Below are 24,669 nucleotides of genomic sequence, written 5' to 3' on the forward strand. Positions count from 1 at the left end.
CTATCTCCTCCTCACAGTCAACACACACATCATGCTTCTGTGAGATTGGCAAGGAAGAGAGGACAGAAATGTTAGAACCCGAATTTACTTAGATTCCCTAAGCATGGCAGTGCCAGTGTGGGCAACAGTGTTATTGTGCACAGAGGTAGCAGTTGTGTTGGTGATGGCATCATTTTTCATGTTTTTGGCTAATTCACTGACAGTTCTCCCACTTGTACTGCCCTAACAGTGGCCCTGGATGGAGAACCACCTTACAATGGAGTTCTCCTTTTGTGATAAAGATAGTAAAATTGGGCCCACCCTGTGGCCTGAGAACAGTTGTCGATTAACATTTATTTAAACTCATTTTTATTACAAAGGTTGTAACAAAACATTCAAGTTAAAAAAATAAATAAATACTTATCTAGTACACAGTGTGTAGCATGTGAGTGGATAAAAAAGAAGTGTGTATCACATTCACATACACTGATCAGAAGTGTCAAATGGGAAGTCCACACCATGCACTAGAAATCTGGAAGTGACCTAGAGAATTTGGGGCAGTGATGTACAATTCTGCTTTGTTGGTGTGAAGTAGGCCTGGAAGATGAAATGGTTCCTAAGCTCAGGAATTACAGAGTCTACAAATTAAAGTGTATTGAAAAGTTATACTTTTTTTTTTTTTTATAACGCAGTCTGTGTATAAATTTCTTGAGCTTTTATGATCTCTGATCCTTGTATTTCTTTTGGAAACTTTGTTGTTAACTTCTACTGGATGAAATTCTGTACTGGCCATGTGGTGGTTTTTCAATACGTTATTGCAAAATAGCTTTACTAAAAAACGTAGCTCTCATGTTGACAGAAAATTCTGTGCCTTCATCCTCTGTAACATAGGGTTGCAGGGGGTTATCAGTCAATCTCTGTAAGATCTAGTCATTTGTTTCCAAGGCTTTGGAGTCAAGACTAGTTTTGGGTGGAGTCTGTAAAAAAAAAAAATTACTGAATCCAGCTTCAGAATAAAATGATTAATAGTTTTAATGTATATAAATTAGTCATGGTTTTTTGAACATTTACTTCCTTAAGGACTTTAGTTGCGAGTCTTTCTTTTTGTTTTATTTTTATTGAATTAGGGGAACTTTATTGCTTCTATGTGGCAATAGCTGTCAGCCATTTATGAAGTAGGAGCAGGAGTCAGTATTTCGCTTACTTGCAGCGCTCCAACATATACCGCAGCGCTTTACAGACCTTGTCAGTCACTGTCCCGTATAGGGCTCACAATCTACATTCCCTATCGGCATGTCTTTGGAGTGTGGGAGGAAATTGGAGAAAACCCATGCAAAGCTTTAGTACTAACCACTGTGATGCCCCATGGTTTGCCCTGCCCTGCGTTTGTCTGTAATGCTGGGCATGCATGAGCTACTGTGACCTGTAGTTCTCACCGCTGCATTAGATTATAGTGTTAATGAGATCCATAGAAATAAAGAAGTTCACTTTATGCTGATGCAGAAAAAGAGAGGTGACGGTGAAGGGGGGTTGATGAACGTGACATCTCTGCAGCAATAGAATACTTGTAAATGTGATCTAGATGAAAATCGAGCTAGCAATTGATCACATTTATCTATGATCTGTTAATGCTGAGAGGTGAACTGGAAAGAGTAAGAAAAAGGAGAAGGCCAGGGAACCTTAGGATTAGTTGTTCTGAAAATGATAGCACGAGTACAACTATACTCTGAGCATTTCTAACGTGACCTCTTTCAAATCCATCTCTATCCCTGGACTTTTCAGTACTGCTTTTATAGTCTATGGTGGGTGGAATATTTCACAGAAATTTTAGTGACCAGATTACAAGTCTCTAATTATAAAGGTCACAACTATAAAGCCTTGCGGAGCTTCCCATCAGATTATACTTACTTTCTTCTGATACCTTCTTGGCCAGAAAACACACAGTGCAATCTGATAGCAGCAGCCTCTTCCAGGCAAGCTATTTCCAGATGCCTGTTAATGTTGTTGAGAGGGAGGAAAGATCTATAATGTCTTTCTGAAAGTGGAAATTAAGACTTGGGTTTGATTGATTTTTATTCATCTAGGCAAAATCATTTCATAATGCTGAAAGCAAATATGGATAAAGCAGCAGATAACACAATGCATGTTTACTAAAGCTATGATTCCTAAGCTTATTACCTAGAGGAAACCCCTGTAACAAAATTTGATTCCTGTGGAACCCCAACTCCCGTCCTCAGTGCAGAGACACATGGCGTAGGGGTTTCTATATTCTGTGAACATGCCGAGCAGGCTGCAATGATTTTTTGACCCCTTCTGTAAAAGTGCTGCTATCACTTGAAAACCCCTTAGTTGGTCAATATCTTCAATCTTCAATATCTACCCCTTAGTTTTAATATCTTCAATGTACATTGGTCTTACCTTGATCATTCTAAAGCTAAACCTAATTCATCTTAAAGTGTGTCCAACTATTTATCAAATTCTGCATATATTTTGTACAGTTAAATAGAATAAACTCTGCAGTCTATCTTATCAGAAAAAAACTGACACTTCTTTCATTAGGTTCTTCTCTTCCCCTCCCCCAACTGTCTACTCACTCTGAAATTTATACTGTATCTGTTACCTCATAGAAATATCATATTTCATAAGCCTATAGAAGCCTGTAGAGAGGGAAGCAGAAAAAAAATCGAGATACACGTACATTTGTGCAGCTAATAGTAAGTTTTCTGTCACACTGCAAGTATTTAACAGTTAGTACTGCTCTGTAATGTCCTCCATGCTGTTTGAGAGTGAATGAGCAAGAAAGTTAGGGAACATCCTGATTTCTCCATGTGCTGTCTGTGGGAGACATAGTAGTTATTCTAGAGCAGAGCCTGTAGAGCATACAAAACGTTCAATGGCCAGATCGTGTTGTTCCTTATTTTTTAACTTCGTGCAGCGGGCGATCCTAACAGTAATTGACTGATCTCTCTGTATACAGCTCTGGAAAAAAAATAAGAGCCCGCTGCTAAATTTTCAGTTTCTCTGATTTTTCTCTTCATTCGTATATTTTTGAGTAAAATGTACATTTTTCTTTTATTATATAAACTATTCGCATGTCTCCGAAATTCAAGGCAAAAAAATTTGTATTTATTTGCAGAATTTGTCAAAATAATAAAAAGACCTGTCAGACCTCAAATAATGCAAAGCAAACTAGTTCATATTCATCTAGAGACAACAATAGTAATGTTTTAACTCAGGAAGATCAGAAATCAATATTTGGTGGAATTACCATGATATTTAATCCCAGCTTTCATGTGTCTTGGCTTTCCACCAGTCTGTCACACTCCTTTTGGGTGACCTTATGCCACTCCTGGCTCAAAAATGTAAGCAATTCTTCTTTGTTTGATGGCTTGTGACTATCCCTCTTCCTCTTGATTACATTCCAGAGGTTATCAATGGGGTTCAGGTCTGGAGATTGGGCTGGCCATGACCGGGTCTTGATGTGGTGCTCCTTCATCCACACATTGATTGATTTAGCTGTGTGGCATGGCTCATTCTCCTGCCGGAAAAACCAGTCCTCAGAGTTGGGAAACATTGCCTGAACAAAAGGCAGCAAGTGTTTTTCCAGGATAACCTTGTGTGTGGTTTGATTCATTCACAAAGATTAACCTGCCCAATTCCAGCCTTGCTGAAGCATTCCCAGATCATCACTGATCCTCCACTAAATTTCACAGTGACCTCTCCAGGTCAACATCTAACCATTAGATGACCTGGGCAAAGCTGAAAATTATACTCATCAGAGAAGATTACCTTACTCCAGTCCTCTAAGGTCCAATCCATATAGTCTTTAGCAAACTTCAGCCTGGCTCTCCTTTGCTTCTCATTGATGAAAGGCTTCTTTCTGCTCAGCCAATGTTCCCCAACTCTGAGGACTGTTTTTTCCAGCAGGACAATGACCTATGCCACACAGCTAGGTCAATCAATGTGTTGGTGAAGACGCACCACATCAAGACCATCAAGCCATAAAAGAAAGAAGAACTGCGTAGGGCTAGTTCACACGTAAAAACCGCCTGGCTTATTTTGGTTCCGAAAAAAACTGCTTCCTAATTTGACCTTGAGGCGTTTTTGGAGCATTTTCTGGAGCAGTTTTTGGTGAAAACTGCTTCAGAAGACGCCAGGGGTTTTTCCCGTCCCCTAGAGTGAACGGACTGTAAAAAAAAAAAAAAAAAAAAGCTAGGCGTTTTCGGTCATTTTTTTTTCGCCTCCCATTCACTTCTATTGCTTTCCTCAGGCGGAATCCGCCTGAAGAAAGGTCATGTCGCTTCTTTTTTCTGCTAGCAGTCAGACCACCATTGTATGGAGGTGGATTTTTAGGCGAAATCTGCTATCAAAATCTGCCTCATTGCCCCCGTGTGAACTAGCTCTTATATTTTTGTGCCAGGAGTGGCATAAGGGCACCCAAAAGCAAGTATGACAGACTGGTGGAAAGCATGCCAAGACGCATGAAAGCTGGGATTAAAAATCATGGTTATTCGACCAAATATTGATTTCTGCTCTTCCTGAGTTACATTAGTATTGTTTCTAAATTAATATGATCTTGTTTTCTTTGCATTATTTGAGGTCTGACAGCACTGCTTCTTTTTTATTATTTTGATGATTTCTCGTTTGCTACAAATAAATATAAAATATTTTGCTTTGAATTTTGGAGACGTTGTCAGTAGTTCATATAGTAAAAGAACAATGTACATGTTACTTAAAAGTATACCAATGAAGACAAAAATTTGAGAAACTGAAAATTTTGTAGTAGTCTCTTAATTTTTTCCAGAGCTGTACATTCATACATGGAGAGCTGTCAATCACTGATAGGGCCGGCCACATGAAAAGGTAAGCACCAGCACCAAAAACTGCTGACAGGTCCCCTAAAGATTGGCCTAACCCACTATGAAACTTAGGGAAAGAACGGGACATTTTTTTGAGGGATAGTTCTTTTGGTATTGCCCATGTAGGAGTCTTTTTGTGGGGGTCAGGTTATATACAAGAGGGTGAGCAAGGGACTGTTGAACTGCTACTAAGCTGTACCTGACCTTCTTGAGAAAATTGGCTAACGGGAGAGATTGAACCAATATATTCCTCTTTGCTTTTTTTTTTCTTTCTTGTTATTGGATATATGCGGTGTTATACTGATATTAAGAACTGATCCCTGCAGATAACATCTTGGTTATGATCCTAGTAAGATATTTTGTATATATAAGGGTTATATATACACAATATGAGATTTTTGGTCAATATGTGCAGCTATTTCTTTTATTTGATTTATTAAAAGTTATATTTTATGATATTAATTCCGTATTGTGACATTTGTGCTGGATTGGTATATTTGAACACTGTACGGTTACATTACCAGTACCCGTATTCTACAGGTTTTTTGGCCATGTCCGCTAGAACATACCTTACTACCCTTTTACCCTTTTTAAGCTTTTACTCAATTCTTGGGCCGGCAGGCAGGCGAATTAAGAAAATTTGTACTTGGGAGTGTCAGTATATGTATGTGGTTAATTTGCACGCGGTGATAAGCCTTGGTGTTTCCTGTGAAAATGATCTGACACATAGTTTGTAGCATTGTCACATTTTTGCAGACTTGTTGCAAAGTCTCTTATCTGCATGACAAGCCGGGTATAGTTTCCATACATTTACTTTTTATTTTTTTCTTATTTAATTGTTTTATTTACAAACATCCGGCTCAAAAAGATTTTCAAAAAGTAGCTAGTGGGACGCTCACAGTCATCTGCTTTCACCGGAATATGAGGAACTTAAAGGGCTTTTCTGAGACTTCTCTGAAATCCTACTTAGCAGCATGCCCTTTTTTGCTGGTAAAACAACTGTGATTGGTCACAGTGAACAACCATTCAGTACATCACATTGGGAATAAGTAGCTGCTTTCACTTGAATATTTGGAACTTACAAGGCTTTTCTCATAGACTTTTTTTTAGTTATTTTTTTTATTAAATTTGATCATAACCTTAGGATAGATCATCAATATCAAGTTGTTGGGTCTGTCTTCCAGCAACCCCACCAGTCAGCTGATAAAAGATACTGTGGTGCTTAGGCTCATGTATTGTTGGAGAAGAACACCGAGACTTAATAGATTTGATGTCACAGTCACTAAGCAGAGGTGACTGTTTACACCTGTGGGCCACTGCCCCTTCAATCAGCTGATCAGTGGGAATGCTGAGAATTTGATACCCCCCCCCCACCAATGATAATGACTAGAGATGAGCGAACACCGTTCGATCGAATAGGTATTCGATCGAATATCAGGCCGTTCGAGGTATTCGTTTCCAATTGAATACCACGCGGCATATGCAGTAAAAATTAGTATCCCCTCCCACCTTCCCTGGCGTGTTTTTTTGCACCAATAACTGTGCAGGGGAGGTGAGACAGGAACTACAACAACAGAGGCAGTGAAAAAAATTGAAAAAACCCATTGGCTGCCGAAAACATGTGACCTCCCATTTATAAGAAAGGCCGCCACCACATTCGCCAGATTTACGGTCAGAGATAGGGAGAGAAACTTATCTGCTGAGGGCTAGATAGGCATTAGCTTGAGATAGGCAGGGAAAAACCGAATAACAACAGCTCTTCTCAGAGCTATACACTGCAGGGACGGGAGTCCAGCTTTCCATGGACGGAAACCAGGGATACAGAACAGTTACCTCCTGCTATATACGTGTAAACCAGCTTTTATTAGGAGTGTCCCCCACAAAATAGCAGGTGTCCACAGCAGTTACTTCTTGCTATATACGTGCAAACCAGCTTTTCTTTGGGGTGTCCCTCCACACACACACACACACACACACACACAAATTTGCAGGAATACAGAGTAGTTACCTTCTGCTATATACGTGCAAACCAGCTTTAATTAGGGGTGTCCCCCCCAAAATAGCAGGAATCCACAGCAGTTACTTCTTGCTATATACATGCAAACCAGCTTTTCTTTGAGGTGTGTCGTCCCCCCCAAATAAAAAATTTGCAGGAATACAGAACAGTTTCCTCCTGCTATATACTTGCAAACCAGCTTTTTTTTAGTGGTGTCCCCCACAAAATAGCAGGAATCCACAGCAGTCACTTCTTGCTATATACGTGCAAACCAGCTTTTCTTTGGGGTGTCAACAAAACGAATTTTAAACCCAAAACTAAAACCCTCCCACAACAACTGCACCGCAGCCCTATCCGAGTATCTACTTAGATACGGTTCCATCCTCCCCAGACATCCCGGAGTCGCCCCCTTTTCCAGCCGCATCAGATCCATTTCCTTTATTTTTTAAACATTTATTGGCTCCATGTGAGCCCCCGCACGAGGTGCACTCATGCTTGAACTTACACTTGGAACCAAATTTGCAGCTCCCTTCGTTGAAAAGAAAAAAACAATCTTTTTTGGGAGGCGACCGAGCTTTGTTTAGCTTAAATTTGGGTTTCTGTCCATCCAATTGTGGAGGAAAGAAGGTTTCAGGTATTTTTCCACTTTTATAGAGGTTTTTTTGAGTGTGGAAAATGTGTAGTTGATAGGCTGTGATGTTGGGTTAAAATTGTGACTTGGGTTTGTTAGATGCCCCCAGACATGCTTCCCCTGCTGTCCCAGTTTCATTGCAAAGGTGATGGCATCATTTGCTGAGGTGTCATAGTGGACTTGATGACCCTCCTGAGTCGAATGGTGGGATCCCCTGAAACGAAGCATTTTTCCCCATAGACTATAATAGGGTTCGATATTCAATTGAACAGTCGAATATTGAGTGGCTATTCGAAACGAATATTGAATATTTTACTGTTCGCTCATCTCTAATAATGATGACTTACTAATATTTAAAGGGAGTCTGTCACCAGGGTGAAGCATATTAAACCAGCAACATGACTAGGTCAGTCACACCTGATTATAATGCTTATTTCCCCATGAAAATTAATGCCCTTATTGCTGAGATATTCATTTATTTCAGGATATGTAAATGAGCAATCTGGAGCACCGAAGATTGCTCCTTTGCCAAGCCTCACACTGCTCTGATACGCCTCTTCCTTCTTTGAGTGACAGATGAGTTTTAATCTTGGTTCCCTGGCCCTGTCACTCAAAGATGAAAGGGAGGAAGGAGGGCTATCCTGGGTAGAGTGAAGCAGAGAAGTTTAGAGCAAAGGAACCGCCCTTGGTATTTCAGATTGTTCATTTACGTTTAAATGAAAATCTACAAAATGGAGGCAATAATTTTCATGGATTAAAAAAAGCATTACAATTGGATGCGCCTGACCTATCTAAGGGCTAGTTCACACGTGGGCAAAGGGGAGGTTTTTGACAGCGGAATTCGCTTCAAAAACCTCTCCTTTAACATGGTGGTCTATGTAAACCACTAGCTTTTTTTTTCCTCCTAGCGTTTTCCGCCTGAAGAAGCGACATGACCTTTCTTCAGGCGGAAAACGCCTGAAGAATTGCATAGAAGTGAATGGGAGGCGAAAACCGCGCGGTAAAAAACCGCGCGGTTTTCGCCTGCAGTTTCTATAGCACATATAGGAAAAAAAAACCGCTAGCGAAAACCGCGTCAAAAACCTCGTCAAAAACCGCGTGGAATGCAAAAAACAGCGTCAAAAAAACTCCCCGAGGTTTTTTACCTCGCACAAATAAGCTAGGCGGTTTTCACGTGTGAACTGACCTTTAACTGTGTTGCTGGTTTAATATTCTTCACCCTGGTGACAGACTCCCTTGAAGTCCTGAAAAAAACTTGCGTTCTTGTACTACTTGGTTCTCAAGAACAATCTGAGACTTTCATAAATACTAATATGACAGTTGTAACTTTATCTTATTCCCACTTAACTAGAGAGTAAAATTTTGACTTGCGCCTCTTGGCTTGATGTCTTATGTACAGGTTTATGATTTTTAACAAAACTGCCTAGGTCATTGTTTTACAGTGGGTTTAAAGGAATGTAAGGGTCAAGTAAGCCACTTGCCAAAAAAAAGGAAATATTAAAAGCAAGCAGGGCAAGCAAGTTACAATAAAAGATAATAAGCATGAAGAAGCCACTTCAGGTCAGTTGCAGTAGGATGCTTATATGTTGTGTTCACTGACATCCCAAGATACACAAGGCAGTTCAAAAATTTGGGTGAACCCGTAGATGTCTTTATATATTATGATGTGCACAGAGCTTATATATTTCCCAGCCACTCCAGTGTGTAAGACAGGGGTCTCAAACTCAATTTACACGGGGGCCGCTGGAGGTAGAGTCTGGGTGAGGCTGGGCCACATCAGGTTTTCCACAAGCTATGCTCGCTACAGCAAATTTAGCCCCGCCCAATTTTATGATGACTCCACCCATTCTTCATTTTTCATGTGTCCCCACACAGTATAATCCTACAGTCACCCGTACACTATATGTCCCCACATTATAATGTTCCCTTCCAATTGCCCCACAGTATTAGGTCCCTCTCCTGGTGCCCCAGTTTAAACTGGGGGAAACTAGAGGGGACATGAAACTGGGGCAGCTAGAGGGAGACATAAAACAGTGGGGGTAGTTGGAGGGGGGCAATAAATGAATGGCAGCTGAAGTGGAACATTAAACTGGGGGCAACTAGAGGAGGACATTAAACTCGGGAGGCTAGAAGCAGACATTAAACTGTAGGGGTAGCTGGACGGTGACAATAAACTGGGGACAACTAGAGGCAGACAGGTCCTCCTCCAGCTACTCCTATGGTTTAATGCCCCCTCCAGTTGTCCCCAGTTTAAGTGCCCCCCTTCATCTACCCTCAGTTTCATCTCCCCCCACCATTTCTCCCCCAGTTTGATATCCCCCTTCATTTGCCCCATTTTATGTCCCCCCCTCCATCTGTCCCCACTTTTATGTCGTCCCTCCATCTGCCCCAATTTCATGTGCCTCATCCATCTGCCCCCATTTTCATGTCCCCCTTCCATCTGTGACCCCAGGCTCATGTCCCCCCTCCATCTCTGCCCCTAGGTTACTGACACACACACACCATCTCACATTCCTCTCAATACTACATCTCTTCATCTTTCGGCCGGCACACTAAGACACGCCTCCAATAGTCACGTGACGTCTGACGTCACACACAGGTCCTTGAGTTTTAAACTTCAGCAGTACTAGCTTTCCACTGATCACCCATCTGTTATAACAGCAATAAAAGCGATGGGTGATCAGTGAAAAGCTAGTACTGCTGCAGTTTAAGACTCAAGGACCTGTGTGTGACATCAAACGTCACGTGACTATTGGAGGCGTGTCTTAGTGTGCCGGCTGAAAGATGACTATAGCGGGACATGCAGGGAGCTGCGCGGGGGCTGCAAACTTTCGTCCCGAGGGCCGCAGTTGGGCTGCAAGTTTGAGACCCCTGGTGTAAGATATATATACCCTTAAATGGGTTGGCCACTTTCAGGCCAATATTGAGAAACAAATGTTATTGTTTGTACAATAAAAAGATATACAATTTTCCAATATACTTTCTGTATCAATTCCTCATGGTTTTCTAGATCTCTGCTTGCTGTCATTCATTCTGTTACTTCTAGTGGATAAAACTCTGACCATGATCATGTGATTTACGGTCCATGGTCATGTGATTTACACAGCTGATTACCAGGCAGATATTTGATTATTGTGCTGTGACTATAACGAGCGGCACCTGTGTGCTCATCACATGACCATGGACTGTAAATCACATGACCTTGGTCAGACTTTTATCCACTAGAGGTAAGCAGAATGAATGACAGCACACCCTTCCTTGCTGTTTTTATATATTTGTACTGCAGCTAAGTCCCTTATAGGTCATCACTGGAAAAGTACCCAACCCCCCTCATCCCGCTTTCTACTTGCTCGTATCAAAAATGTTAAGTGTCTGGAGTTTCTTACTGCCACTCTCAATAATACAGTGGAGATATTTTGGACCATCTGGGCACCTTGGGACACTTACTGTTCTATACGTGGTCTCTTATCCCTCCCATCCCCCCTCCTTGTCTCCTGTCTCTAGTCCTGTGTCTCCCTGTCTCTCTCCGGTGTTTCTGTCAATTATTTTTGACCTCTTACCCTACCGTAGCATTGGTTTAATTGCATTATTGCTTGTTTTGACAGTTTTTTTGTTGTTCTAGTGGCTGATTCTAGTATATGGTTATTTGTTCTCTTTTTTTGACAAAAAATTAATAAAAATCACAGTTGAAAAAAAGAAAAGAATGAATGACAGCAGGCAGAAATCTAGAAAACTGTGAGGAATTGATACAGAAAGTATATTGGAAAAAAGTATATTGGAAACTTTTTAATATACAAACCATAATATTTGTCTCTCAATATTGGTCAGAAAGTGGACAACCCCGTTAAGGGGTTTTCCAATCTCCGTTTCTGCAGTTTTGCCTGTTGTCTCTTCTTCTCACTTCCTGTTTTCTTCAAACAAAGTAGCCTCCCACCATCTTGCTGAACAGGACAATATGAAGTGTCACAATATAGACTTTGCCTTTACTGTGAGAGATTATGTATTATGATGACTAGAAATCTAATATAAATACAGATCAAATAATATGCACAATAAGTATATGAATAGATTAGATTAGATTAAACAGGTTTGTGTAGAACACTTATTGTGCTTCTTGAGAACAAAATTACTGTTATCTTTTTGTTCACATAGAGCAATAACTGACCAGGTTCCTGGGGGCCTTTATCAGCAAACTGCAATTAGATGACCTGATTGTCCTGCCAACAGAGCTGTAGATAATAGAGATGAGCGAGTACTGTTCGGATCAGCCGATCCGAACAGCACGCTCCATAGAAAGCAGCGACTGACATCATTTGTCCTATCTGATGAGACAGGTCTCTCCATGGAAACAATGTTTAAACAATGGGAGGAATAATTTCACATAGCAGGCAAACAAATCAGCATTGTTAAAGTAATGTATTTAGGAAATATCTTCCATTTTCATAAGTTAGCAGTATAGGTAGGATCATTGAGATGGAAATGCCACTTTAAGGGAAGTGTCTGGGTTGTGCAGTTGTCTAATGGTCACTAGTTTGGAAAGTGATCTTTCACCCATCTGCCACACAGAGCTAGAATTGATGTTGAGTAGAGATGAGCGAACACTATTCGAAACAGCCATTTCGAATAGCACGTTCCAATAGAAATGAATGGAAGCAGCCGGAACGCAGACTTTGCCGGCGCTTAACTCCCTGCATGCCGGCTACATCCATTCTTTTCTATGGGAGCGTGCTATTCGAAATGAATGTTTTGAATAGTGTTCACTCATCTCTAATGTTGAACCACCATCAAGACTAACAAAATGAACCCATATCAATGCAGTAATAGCATCCTAAAACACTCAATAGTGTGCACTACTGTATCGCAGAGCTAGCAATAGCATTGTGAAAATCTCTTCATAAACTAATGAGAGCAGAGCAGTGACACGATGGAAATGGGTAATAGTGAGGACACAGTAATCAATAGTAGCCCTGAAAACATAAGCTGACCTCAAATAATTATAATGCTTGGTTACCCAGAGAGTTTTCCACATTCAGAAAATTAATTTAATTATATATTAATTGTATAAGAAAAGAAAATATCGATTTTGTCTTTAAAACAACATATTACTACTCAATGACTACAAGCAGTGATCTTGAAGTTTAATAAATGTATGCATAGACTGTTGTAAACCTTTCCATTATTTGCTAAAACTTGAATAACTGTTAAAATCAGGTTCATGAGTGCAGAAGCCTGCATTTAGGTTTCTGTTCTTGGAATTGGAAAATGGAAACCCTATCCTCCTAAAAAGCAGTTATCCTACGGACTCTCTAAACTATTATGGGGTCCACCGTTTCCACCTGAAAAATGCGGAGAAGTCCTGCTTGGCTTTGATAAAAAAAAAAAAATACAGGAAAATCTGCAACAAAAAGGCAGCTTTTCTGAAACTTGGTTCTGAGCGTTAGGCTATGGCCCCATGTTTTGAAAACGGGGGGCACCCCAGAGAGCAATCAGTAATGATATCTAAACTGTTATTACATACTTGCTTTGACAATGATGTGTAAAGGGGAGGAATAATTATTTCACATAGCAGGCAAATGAAACGACATTTCTAAAGCAATGTATTTATGAAAAATTCTTGAATTTACATACGCTAGCAGTATAGATAGAAACCTTCAGTTTAGAATTAAATAGCACATCAGATACCAAAACCGTGTTTGTTGCTTAGGAATGGTGGAGGCTAGAACAGAACTTGAATTTCTGTAGGTGGTAAAAGGTCCTCTTTAAGTTTATGATGTTTAAACATTAGACAGGATTAGGGCAGACTTAAATTCTTTTGTCAAGTTTGTTACTAAATTTCAAATATTATTGGAAAGTGTATTGGAAGACTTTTCTGAAGTGTATGCAGATGCAGGATGATAGTCTGCATAGTGGTTATAGTCCTTCATACTTTTTAATAATCAGTGAATTGGATAACTACTGCAGAAATTGAGTCAATGTAAACTGTGTTAACATAGCAGGTAAACAGAACCCTGGCTCTGAGATGCAAAACTTCCTTCAGGGCTTAGAAATGCTGAGACATTTCAGCCTGTTTGCTGAATGCTCATCATGAAGCCAGGAAATCTCACCTCTGAACTTCAATGATATTTATTGTTAAGCTATTTGTATTCCCTTATTCTACAACATGAAACTTCCACTTGTTTGTCACTATCGCTTCTGCTCAGCAACTGTTTTTGCTTGCTAACACCATGACTACACTGGATACGAAGTCAGAGACAGCAGCTGGTGTTTTCTTCCTAATCCTAAAAAGATCAACATTAATCACGCAGGTTTCATGCTCCGAGCTCCGTTTGTATGAGTGTTACAGGCTCTTGTTTCTGCCATGCTTGGGGTAGCAAGTAATTTAGGAGACTGTAATGGATTACAAGCAATACCCCTTGTCTTGTTTGAATATGTATGCTGAACACAAAATGGGTTAGCGTTAACGGGATTGCGTTAGCATTTGTTAATGTCACAGCGATAATCTCTGCCAGTGAAGTATTGGCCCAGTGACATGTAGAGATTGAGGCATCAGAATGTATTGAGCCATATGTCTAACCTTCTGTCACCGCTGTTAACTCCAAATGAACTCAGTGGAGGAGATTAATCAATCATTTTATAACATGCATGGATTATGTATCTGTAAAATTGCTGCAAATTGTGTCAAATTTCTAAAAAATAAAATTCATAAATGGAGCATGAAACCTACTATATTTTATGTGACACATTAGGCATGTTAGACTTTATGATATTGTAAAATCTGAACTCCAATCATAACCTGTTGTACGGCATTTCCTTTTACTTGTGGAGTACAGTATTGTGTTTATCATCCTTGTAGTATCTCCATGCTGATATTAATTTGTGAGTATCAGTCAGACGTTTATATACTGGATTTAAAGGGTTAACTAGCTTTCAAAAAATAATAGCCCATTCCATGCTTGCACTTGTCAGGAGACCTTCTTCGGCCAATCGCTGGTCTCAGCAGTTACTAATATGTCACCAGTACCCAACATGTGACTGACCGATTTCAACGGACATGGCATAGAATAGGCGTTTGATGGCAGTACAGTTGTAAGGGGGTAGGTGAATACCACTTCCCTTTTTTCTTAAAACCCATTCTGGGCTTTCTGGGTTTCTCAGTTTGTCTGGAAACTCCTTTAAGATAGGCCATCAATTTTCGATTGGCAGAAGTCTAACTGTCCAGGGTCAGCTGTTTCCTGGAGCATTCACCTACCAGTGTTGTTTACATGTTAGACGCTGTATTTCTGACTTATTGTACTTAGTAGCAGTGTTATCATTACTGCATCTGTGTCCCATCCAAGTCTATAGGACACCACTGCAGTGCGTGCGCTCAGTCATAGAGAAGGGGCTGCACAGGGCAGCTTAGTGGTTAGCACTGTTGCCTTTCAATGCTGGAGTCCTGGGTTTGAATCCAACATCTGTGAGGAGTTTGTATATCCTCTGTATAACCTCCCACACTCCAAAGACATACTGATAGGAATTAAGGACCTTAGAGGACCTTTCATGAATTCAGTGCACTTTCCCAATCTGTACCCCGGGAAAAGACCTATCTGTACCAATACCGTAGCTCTTTACAGTCAGAAGGGCATTCCTGACAGTCTGTCAGGAACGTCCTTCTCCGCAGCAACGCCTATCGCGCTGTACAGTGTGAGTGGGGAGGAATGCCCCCTCCCTCTACTGACAGTGCTCGTCCATAGATGAATATTATCAGGAGGGGAGAGGGAGTTCCTCCTCACTCTCACAGTACAATGCTATAGGCGCTGCTGTGGAGAAGGACCTTCCTGACAGACTGTCAGGAACGCCCTTCTCACTGTGAAGAGCTACGGTATCGGTACCGATAGCTCTTTACCCGGGGCACAGATCGTGAAAGCCGACAGTGCACTGAATTCAGCGCACTGTCGGCTTTCCAGCAGTATATAGAACTGCCTGTGCCCAAACCCATGAAAGGTCCTCTTTAAAGGGATCCTATCAGTCAAACGCTTTTTTTTTTTCCTCAGTAACACGTCGAAATAGCCTTAAGAAAGGCTATTCTTCTCCTACCTTTCGTTGTCATCTCTATGGCCACAGAACTACAGGAGCGTACTGCGCATGCTCGAGTAAGCGGGCATAAAAAAATGGCCGCCCGCATGTGAAGTCGGCTCTGCCCAAGGCCGGCTGGCAGAGCCAACTTGCGCATGCGTTGAATTTTGACCCACCGCGCGCCAGAAAAGAAGAAGGTGAAGAGGCCGTTGCTGACGATGATGGGGGCGGCGCTGGAGAGAGTTCTTTTGCAGCATTGGGGACACCCCCAGTGCTGTTTGAGTGCTGGGGCCCACCTCCAGGGCTGTGAGAGAACTCATTTGCATACCAACAAAAACCGGGATTTCAGATGAACGGCGGCATGGAGAAGACAATGAAAGATAGGGCAAGAATAGCCTTTCTTAAGGCTATTCTGACGTCAGAAAAAAAAGCGTTTGAATGATAGGATCTCTTTAAGGCCGGGGTCCCACGGGACATAAATGCTGCGGGAAAAATGGCAGCGTTTTACAGTGCAAGCAAAGGGGATGGGATTCATGCAAATCCCATGCCCACTTTGCGGAAAAAAACGCAGTGCGGACACGCTGCGATCTTCAAAACCGTTGCGATTTTGAAAATCGCAGCATGTCAATTATGTTTACGGAAACGCCGGCGGCTTTCCCATAGATATAATTATAACAAAGTTCACGGAGGAAAACTGTGCGAACTTTCTGTTGAAAGCGCTGCGGAAAGAACCACAGTGGGTTCACGCAGCGGTTCTTCCCGCAGCACTTTAGTGCTGCGGATATAGCCCGTGGGGCCTTAGCCTAAAGGGGTTTGTTATATTTTAAATAGAGGTGAGGTGAAAAACAATAGGTGGTAGGTGAGGTATGATTTATTTATTTATTTTTTTACATTTTTTTTTTTTCACCTTCCCTGGCCTATTTTAAAAATCTGTATTTTGACCTAAGGATAGGATACAGTAAGGCAGAGATCATATTTCCCTCAAACCTAGACATTGTAACTTTTTTGTTGCAAGAGGAAAAATATAAAAACCTAAAACTGCAAAACTATTGGCTGCATCATCTCTTGTCTAAATAACCATAGGCACAGCAGTATAAGGTTTTTACAGTACTATATTATACGCAAGCTGAGGAAATGAATAACGTTGGGGGTTAATGTCATGTTATATGAGGCTTCTTCTTGTGATCTATGCTTTGTTGACAGGGAGCCAATAATGCTGTTCATGTTCCATTTCATTTGACCTTTGCTCTGTACCCCGTCTGCATCTCTTAGCAGTATTGATTTCCAATGGACTGTTTATTGTGGGCATGATGAGTAGATCGGAGTGGTGGGAGGGCATAGCACATTTTCCTCCAGCTGTTGTACAGTAAGTGCGGCTGCTCTGATGATCCTGCAATGTGTCATTGCTAATTGTACATTACCTTACATCTGTACAAATGACACGTGCCGGCATAGGAGGAGAATGAAGCTGCTCATTATTTATTAATTGTCTGATTTCTAAATTTAGCTATAGTCTAGTCATGGCTAGCTCGGGATACAATGTGCCCTAAACAATAAGGTCTGTACTTGTCACGTCTTCTAATATGTGCAGCCAGGCAGAATCCTTATAAAAAGAAACTAAAACTCTTTTCCTGTTTCTGTACAGATCGAGAAAGTGGCTCTGGCACATCGACATCAGCAAGCAGGAAACCTGGCGTGGCAGAGATGACGGAGCACTCACTTCCTGATGTCAGAACAGAAGGCAACCTGAGCAGAGTAACCGACCACCACGTTGTGCCTGGGAAGAGCCACTCAGAGGAGCAGCAGTCTATTAGTTGTGGAACAACCTTCGAGTCACCCACCCAGTCCACAGGGACAGAAGGCAGGGCTAATCCTGGCAGCAGCTTTCCTTCTGGGGATGCTTGGACGAATAACAACCTCCTGCAACCAGAGGCAACACCACACGGCAATAATGTGTCAGAAATAGAACCGCTCTCCAAGGACAGGACAGAAGAACAAGCTGGTGACCCAATGGTAGACAAATTAATTACAGCATCGGCAGTTCACTCAGATTGTGCTTCAGAAACGCAGGATGACAGTACTGGTGGGACTATTTCCTTAGAATCCATGAGTTTCATCCAAACTGTCCACATCGTGAGCAGCTCAGAAGAGAGTTACTCTGCCACAGGAGATGGAGATACCAAAAGGATTATTCATACAGAGAACCAACTAAGTGAAACAGGACTCAGCCCAAAAGGCAGTGCTAGTCAGAAATGCCAGGAAGAAGTCAGCAAGGCTCAGCGTCAAGCAACAGTTGAGTTTATAGCAAGTCTGCTCAACGGGGACCTCAAAGATAGTGAGAATTTCCTGGCTCACTTGGACTTCCAGGAGGAAACTTATTCTGAAGAAGAAATGTCACCAAGCCCAGGAGAATCCATCTTGGGGGATAACCTTTTATCACTAGATGAACTAGCAAAGAGGATAGAGATAGAGGAGGTAAGTTGTCCCATTCCTGGTTTTATGTCTCTTTATATTCATACATGATTTCTATTGTTTTATATTACTACTTAATTGGTCGTTGTGACCGTCATGTGCTAAGGAATTTGCTTTGAGAGTTTGAGCATGTCTAGCTTGTCTACTACTTATTCATTATTTATTTAACCCTAAAAGCAGTCTAAGAATTTCACTTGGACACCTGTGTAAATATACATTACAATCCTTCAACTTGTTCCATGGATGTAATTAAGATATTATTTTTCTCTTGTATCTTACGGTATTTCATTGTATTTATTGTGTACCTGGAATACTTGATATTTTCTGTGATTAATCTAATAATACAACTATTAAGGGTACTATGAGCTTGCATTCGCCTGTGCCTTGCTGTTTAAGTATATCTATGTAATGTTATTTATTCGCACAACTCCGGTTTTATTCATTAGGCAAGAATGGCGATAGACAAACTGTTCTAGACTTTAGCCCCTCGAGGAGTCAGTTTCTTTTATAATCGTTGCCAAACATTACTTATCTATGCAAAAACTTGTATAAATAAATAGATATTAATTTACAAAAAAAAAATAAAAAAAATAAGCATTTGTTGTTGTGGTGGTTTTACAACCTACGCAAAATCATAGGTTGTAAAAGAAAAGGAAACCAGCTTTCCAAAAATGTACATAATCTGAGCTAGTTATTGATTATTATTTATTTATTATGCTTACTTGTATAGCGCCATCACAATCTGCAGCGCCTTACAGACATTGACAGTCACTGTACCATATAGGGCTCACAATCTATATTCCTACCAGTATGTCTTTGGAGTGTGGGAAGAAACAGGAGTACCCGGAGGAAACCCACACAAATATGTACATATATTGAATACGCAAGGAATGGTGGTGAATTTGAGTTTCCGTGTGGCATTGTGAGCGCAGTTGGGATAAGAATTTTGTGCATTTCATGTTGTAACTTTGTGGCTTATCATGAAAAGTAAAGTGTTTGCAACGTTATCAACTTTGTTTAGAAATGACATGGTAAAGTGGGATATAAAATGGTGTTCAAAGGTTTTATTGGAGTAACTTCTACTGACCTTGTTTAGCCTTGTTAAGAGTGTAACCTTGGAGTAAGCTTTGTCCTCATTTAGCAGACTTAAGGAGTTATTCTGTTGCAAACCTCTGTCATTGCAATGCAAAACAGTCTTGATAAAAAGAGAAATTTTCCACATAGATTTGAATCTCGTGAGGGATCTGTGAAAACGGTCAAATATAGGACATATTCTGTTTGTTTTTTTTGATTATTATAGACCATTAAAAAAATCAGTCATGTGAATAGCCCCATACACATGAATGATTTTAATACCACCGTATGACAGCCATTAAAACGGCCATCACCTAACTATGAACAGCGTTCATAGAGCTTAAAAGGGTTATCCATGAATTTCAGGACCCAGGAAGGAGGCCTGGGAAGGGGAAAACCGAAAACAAAATATATATACGGTATATATAATCTTCAGTGCTGCCATCAGACGTCATGTGACTGATGAGGCAAATCAGTGGCCACAGGAATGTAACCGGTGACGTATGCTAGATGCGTATGCATAAACAATTTCTACGTAACAGGGATATACCAGCATAGAACAAAATCCAAGTCAATAAATGTACTTATTGTTTACTAATGGAATGAAGTCAGGTGAACTTGTGTTCGCCAAGTTCTCGCCAAGCCCTTTTGTACGCCCTTAGTTTTTAACAAACTATTGGTATTCCGAAAAGTTATAGCCAAGGATCTGGCGGACATTTCTATCATAACTAATTTGTTAATAAGATGTGAGTCATTGTTGCCCATCTCTGTTTTTTCCGAGAGCACTCTGCTGTGTATAGAAGCTTGTTTTGAGTAACATTTCTATTACATTTTGCCACGTATTTTTAGTGTGTGTATCTGTGAGTTTTCTATATACAAATCTTGTTCTAGAAGTTGAGCAAAGCAGAAGGCCTGCGTATGCCACTGGAGTGGATGGAAAAAAAAGAATACATAACAATGTATAGTATTATTGTTCAATAGGATCAATAATTGAAAAAAACAACTTCATTCTAACTATTAACACAGAGAGAAAGAAATCGTGAACTTAACATCTTCCCATCAGAGCATGGCCTTCTCATGTCTTATCAGTTTCTACGACGATGTGAAAAGGGGTCGGCAATTTTTGGCAAAAATAATAAATTAAACGTGTCCTGTAAAAAATAAGCCCTCATACAGCTGGGTCGATAACTATTAAAAAGTTTTGTCTCAATATCTAGAATTTTTTTTTTTTTGCATGAAACATGCATCTGTTCAGCAAAACCACGACGATATAAAAAACTTTGTAAATTTGCTATCACTGTAATTGAATAACTTCTAGAATAAACGTATCTTGTTATTTATACTGCACGGCCAGAAACAAGAAACAGGATTACAATAAATCATTTCCCCTCCTCCCAAAAATGACAAGTTTCTTAATGAAATGGTGCTAGTAAAAGCTCTCATACACATTGTCGATGGACAAATGGAAAATGTATGATTCTTCTATTTTGATGATGGAACAAATGACTTGCACTTGTAGGCCCAAAATAGGTTAGTTCTGTAAAGGGTTGAGGTTACATAGTTGAAAAAAGACATGGCCATCAAGTTCAAGCAAGGGATGGGAAGCGGACTATGACTGACATGACTATGGTGTCGATAACTATCAGCCGAACACTCGCTCCTCCCGACTCCCCCACAAGCATGCATGGCTGGCTCTGCTGAGCGTCCTCCTTTGTATGTAGAGACAGTGGAGTAACCACATGAGGGACATCTTTTGCGGCCACTTACCGCCCTTGAAAACAAAAGGATTGTGCATTTAAGTTCAGCTTGCTTATACCCAGCTTTTTTCCTCTGCTTACAGGCTTTTGGAGGAAGTTGGGGTATATTTGCAGTCTCCTGATGTTTCTAAAAATGGCAGCCATTTTATATTAGCAGAAACTCTGAAAGCTAGAAGTGGGATCTGTAAATTTAGATAGATGGCCATAATAAAAATGGCACCATGATCTCTTAAATTCCTTTTTTAGACTTGTTCTCTCTTTCTCTCTCAATTTTTTTTTTTCTATAATTATTCAAAAAGTTTTATTTAAGCTGTTTTTTTTTAAGTGTAGCAGGAAGAGTGTGAGAAGCCCTGTAATGTCCCCATACAAGGTAAGGGACTAAATGGGCGATCCTTCACTCGCCATTCTTGTTGATGAGCTGTGATATCCCTGTTGCCTTTTTACCAATTGTCCTTTCTTGGACCACTTTTGGAAGACACTAACATCTGCCAACTTGGAAAACCATATAATGCACAACTTAGCCATGACAGTGGATGCAAAATCCTTATCTTTGCCCATTTTTCTTCAACTTCAAATAAAGGCCTGTTCATTTGCAGAAAGACAGAACATGTGATGTTACACTAAATAATTGGAAGAATAACTAACGGCTCTACAACTCTCCCCACCCTTGTATATTGTTCATACACATCTGTGCTTTTTGAGTCTTAGGCCTCACTAGCATGTTCATTGTAGCTCTGCCTGTTCAGTTACATGTGAGGTTTTGTCTCATGGATTGTGTTTTCATCTAGAAGTACTGAACATATCTCTTTAAGGGGAAATTTAGTTAGATGTATTTTCTCATTACGTGTATTGTTGTTGTAACATACACGTGCAGACTGCAATGTTTAGGCCAAGTAAAAGGACATGTGTTATAGTACAGAATTACATAGTCATATGATATGATTCCATCTGCGTGTAATGCCTTGACATTATGACACGGGAATGTTCTTATGTAATTCAGTTCTATGCTACGTCAGGCTGAAGCTCCTAAGATTATTACACAGTCACTCTCATAAAATGTGCTCGGACATGTCCGTAATAGTCTGGTAATGGCACAACTAGAATTATCTCTTTGTATTTCACTCAGCCATGTTATTTGTAGGGCAGGTCATATCCTTGATAGGTTGCACACAGCAGATTATATGTCCCCGAATAAGTGCTGATACATGCATTCAGCAATAGGAAAGTAAAAGCTTCTATGTCATGCCACCTGTCTCTACTAACAGTTGTGCCATTTTCTCTGCTGATGCCGGTGTTTCTGCTCTTTCACATGATCTTTCATCTGGAAGATTTACCCTATAAACAGATTAACAGACATAGCATTACACATAGCATATGGATGTTAGCATTAAGTGGTATATGCACTATGCACAGCATCTAGAGGGTCATTGGGTGCCACAGGAGGGCATAAATAGTGCTCCTCTCATGTCAAACATGGGCTATGTGATGCCATGTCAGGTGTTTACCTATGGTGTGTCCTCAGCTGATGGGCTCTGATTCACAATAACACATTGCTGATTCTTTCATCATGTGTATGTAATTATTGGTAAGGCACTGCAGCAACCATATGTAATAAATGGTGTACCAGCCTGCCATCCACTAAAATGACTGGGAGGTCAGGGCTAAAGAAGATCATCTGTAGTTTGTGTTATTTTTATTTATTTATTTTTTGCAGATTAATTTTACCATAGTTGGCATAGACATTATTACATTGTTGCATGAGCCGTCTGACTTTGAGTGACTTACGTTCTGCTTAAGTCTACATTTTGGCTGTTAGGCCTTCGATAACCTTCTGATGTGTGGCCAGACGTAAAATAGACAAATTGCATGTAACACCAGCGATCTGTGCTTGAGTAGCTCTGCTACAGACCTAGGCACCAGGTGCGCCCTTCCTCCTTGCAACTTGAAGGCATTGAATGTGCAGACCTGTGGTCTGTCCAGCCAATCACAGGAAGCTTTATTTGTATCTGCACTGCCCTCGGCATGGCACCTGCACAATGTAAGGCAGGGTTCACACCGCAGGGTTGAATTCTGTTATGAAGGTGTTCATTCAAAAACAAAAAACAGACACCGATCATAACGGACACTGACACTAACTGATGGCTATCGGTTACTATCCGTTATGGTCTGTTGCCCATAGACTTCAATCTTAAAAAAAATTATGGACACTTGCTGTCTGTTTTTTTTCTAACGGACAGAAAAGTCCTGCATGTAGCATTTTTTTGTCTGCTGGAAAAAACGGACTTGGGTGCAAATGGACACAAGATAAAATCCCATTGAAAAGAATGGAAATTTCTGAGGTTCAGCTAGTGTCCGTTGCTAAAACCTTGTAACCAACAATAGCCACAGACACTGCTGACGGTCACCAACGGTAGTGTGAATACCCCCTAAGATCTTCGCATGCTAGTTCCTGAGAGGATAACTTGATATCGTGCTCATGTCTGATCCTCTGTTTATTGGCTTGTTTTCTGATTTTGCTACTGACCTTATGTGTATGACCTCTGCCTGTCCCTGACCTGTGAACCTGAGCTGCCCATCTTGACTTTTGGCTTGTTTACATCTTATCACACTTGCCTTTGGCCCAGACTTGACCACTTTTTGGTCTGCTCCTCTGGTGATTTTCACAAGCATGTCTCGAGACTCTGGTAAGCTGAGGCCTATAACGGGATTTTTCCTGTCCATCTTTATTGTTTGTAGCTGCCTCTAGTCTTGCTGTGGGGCTGATTATACATATCAATGGAGGCATCGCTAGAGTATGCCATAACTTTGATTGGTAGGTGTCCAACCTCTGTACAGCTCTCCCAAGTATGTACAGCTCTGTATAAAAGCAGACTTTTCAGATCATTTAGGTATTTACAGGTTTTCTTAAAGAGGACCTTTCACCATCTGGGGCACATGCGGTTTTTTTACACTGCTAGAAAGCTGACAGTGCGCTGAATTCAGCACACTATCGGTTTTCCCGTTCTGTGCCCCTGCTGAAGAGCTATCGATGCCGATACCATAGCTCTTAACTGTCAGAAGGGCATTCCTGACAGTTAGTCAGGAATGCCCTTCCTTACAATAGTGCCTATAGCTCTGTACTGTGAGGAAGGGCATTCCTGACAGACTGTTAGAAACACCCTTCTGACAGTGAAGAGCTATGGTACCGGCACCAATAGCTCTTCGCTGGGGGCACAGAATGCGAAAGCCAATAGCGCGCTGAATTCGGCGTACTGTCGGCTTTCTAGCGATGTATTAAACCGCATGTGCCCCAGATGGTGAAAGGTCCTCTTTAACTTTTGAGGAAGTTAGCATAAAATATACAAGTGCTCTCAAGGTCAATCCGTTCCATACAGTTTAGTGACAGGTTGAAGCAGTAGTCTGTGACGTCATCCTGTATTACTGGCAACACGAGGAGCTGATGCTCTGTTTATAGAAGAACAAAGAGGAGTGATTATAGCTGTGTTTTGTTAGTGATAGAGATATATAACTTTTATTCTCGCTGGACAACCCCTGTAAAGAGGGGCCTGGATGCCCTTCTTGATGGTAATAATATCAGAACTTATATAAACTTCTGGAGATGGTATGTATAGTACTGTGCAAATGTTTTAGGCAGGATTGGGAGAAAAATTTCTACAAAATAAGAATAGTTTCAAAAATAAAAGTGTTAATAGTTTATTTTTTGTCAATTAACAAACTAAAGTGAATGAACAAATGGGAAATCTAAATTTTATCTATATTTTCTGCGACCACCCCTTAAAGGGGAAGTCCTAGAAGTGATGAGACGGCCCCCCACAGAGCCCTGATCTCTTGATCTCAAAATCCTCA

General features: G+C 40.7%; 1 protein-coding gene across 1 annotated transcript in view; it reads left to right on the forward strand.

The window, feature by feature from the left end:
• Positions 1-24,669, forward strand: part of CNST (consortin, connexin sorting protein) — an 89,159-nt gene that overhangs the window by 48,123 nt on the left and 16,367 nt on the right. Inside the window, exon 9 of the mRNA XM_075267695.1 lies at positions 17,166-17,995. Within this exon, the coding sequence (XP_075123796.1) occupies positions 17,166-17,995 (830 nt within the window). The remainder of the gene's footprint in view (positions 1-17,165; positions 17,996-24,669) is intronic.

This window comes from Leptodactylus fuscus, chromosome 3, assembly GCF_031893055.1.
Source record: "Leptodactylus fuscus isolate aLepFus1 chromosome 3, aLepFus1.hap2, whole genome shotgun sequence".
In the NCBI taxonomy this organism is placed as follows: domain Eukaryota; kingdom Metazoa; phylum Chordata; class Amphibia; order Anura; family Leptodactylidae; genus Leptodactylus; species Leptodactylus fuscus.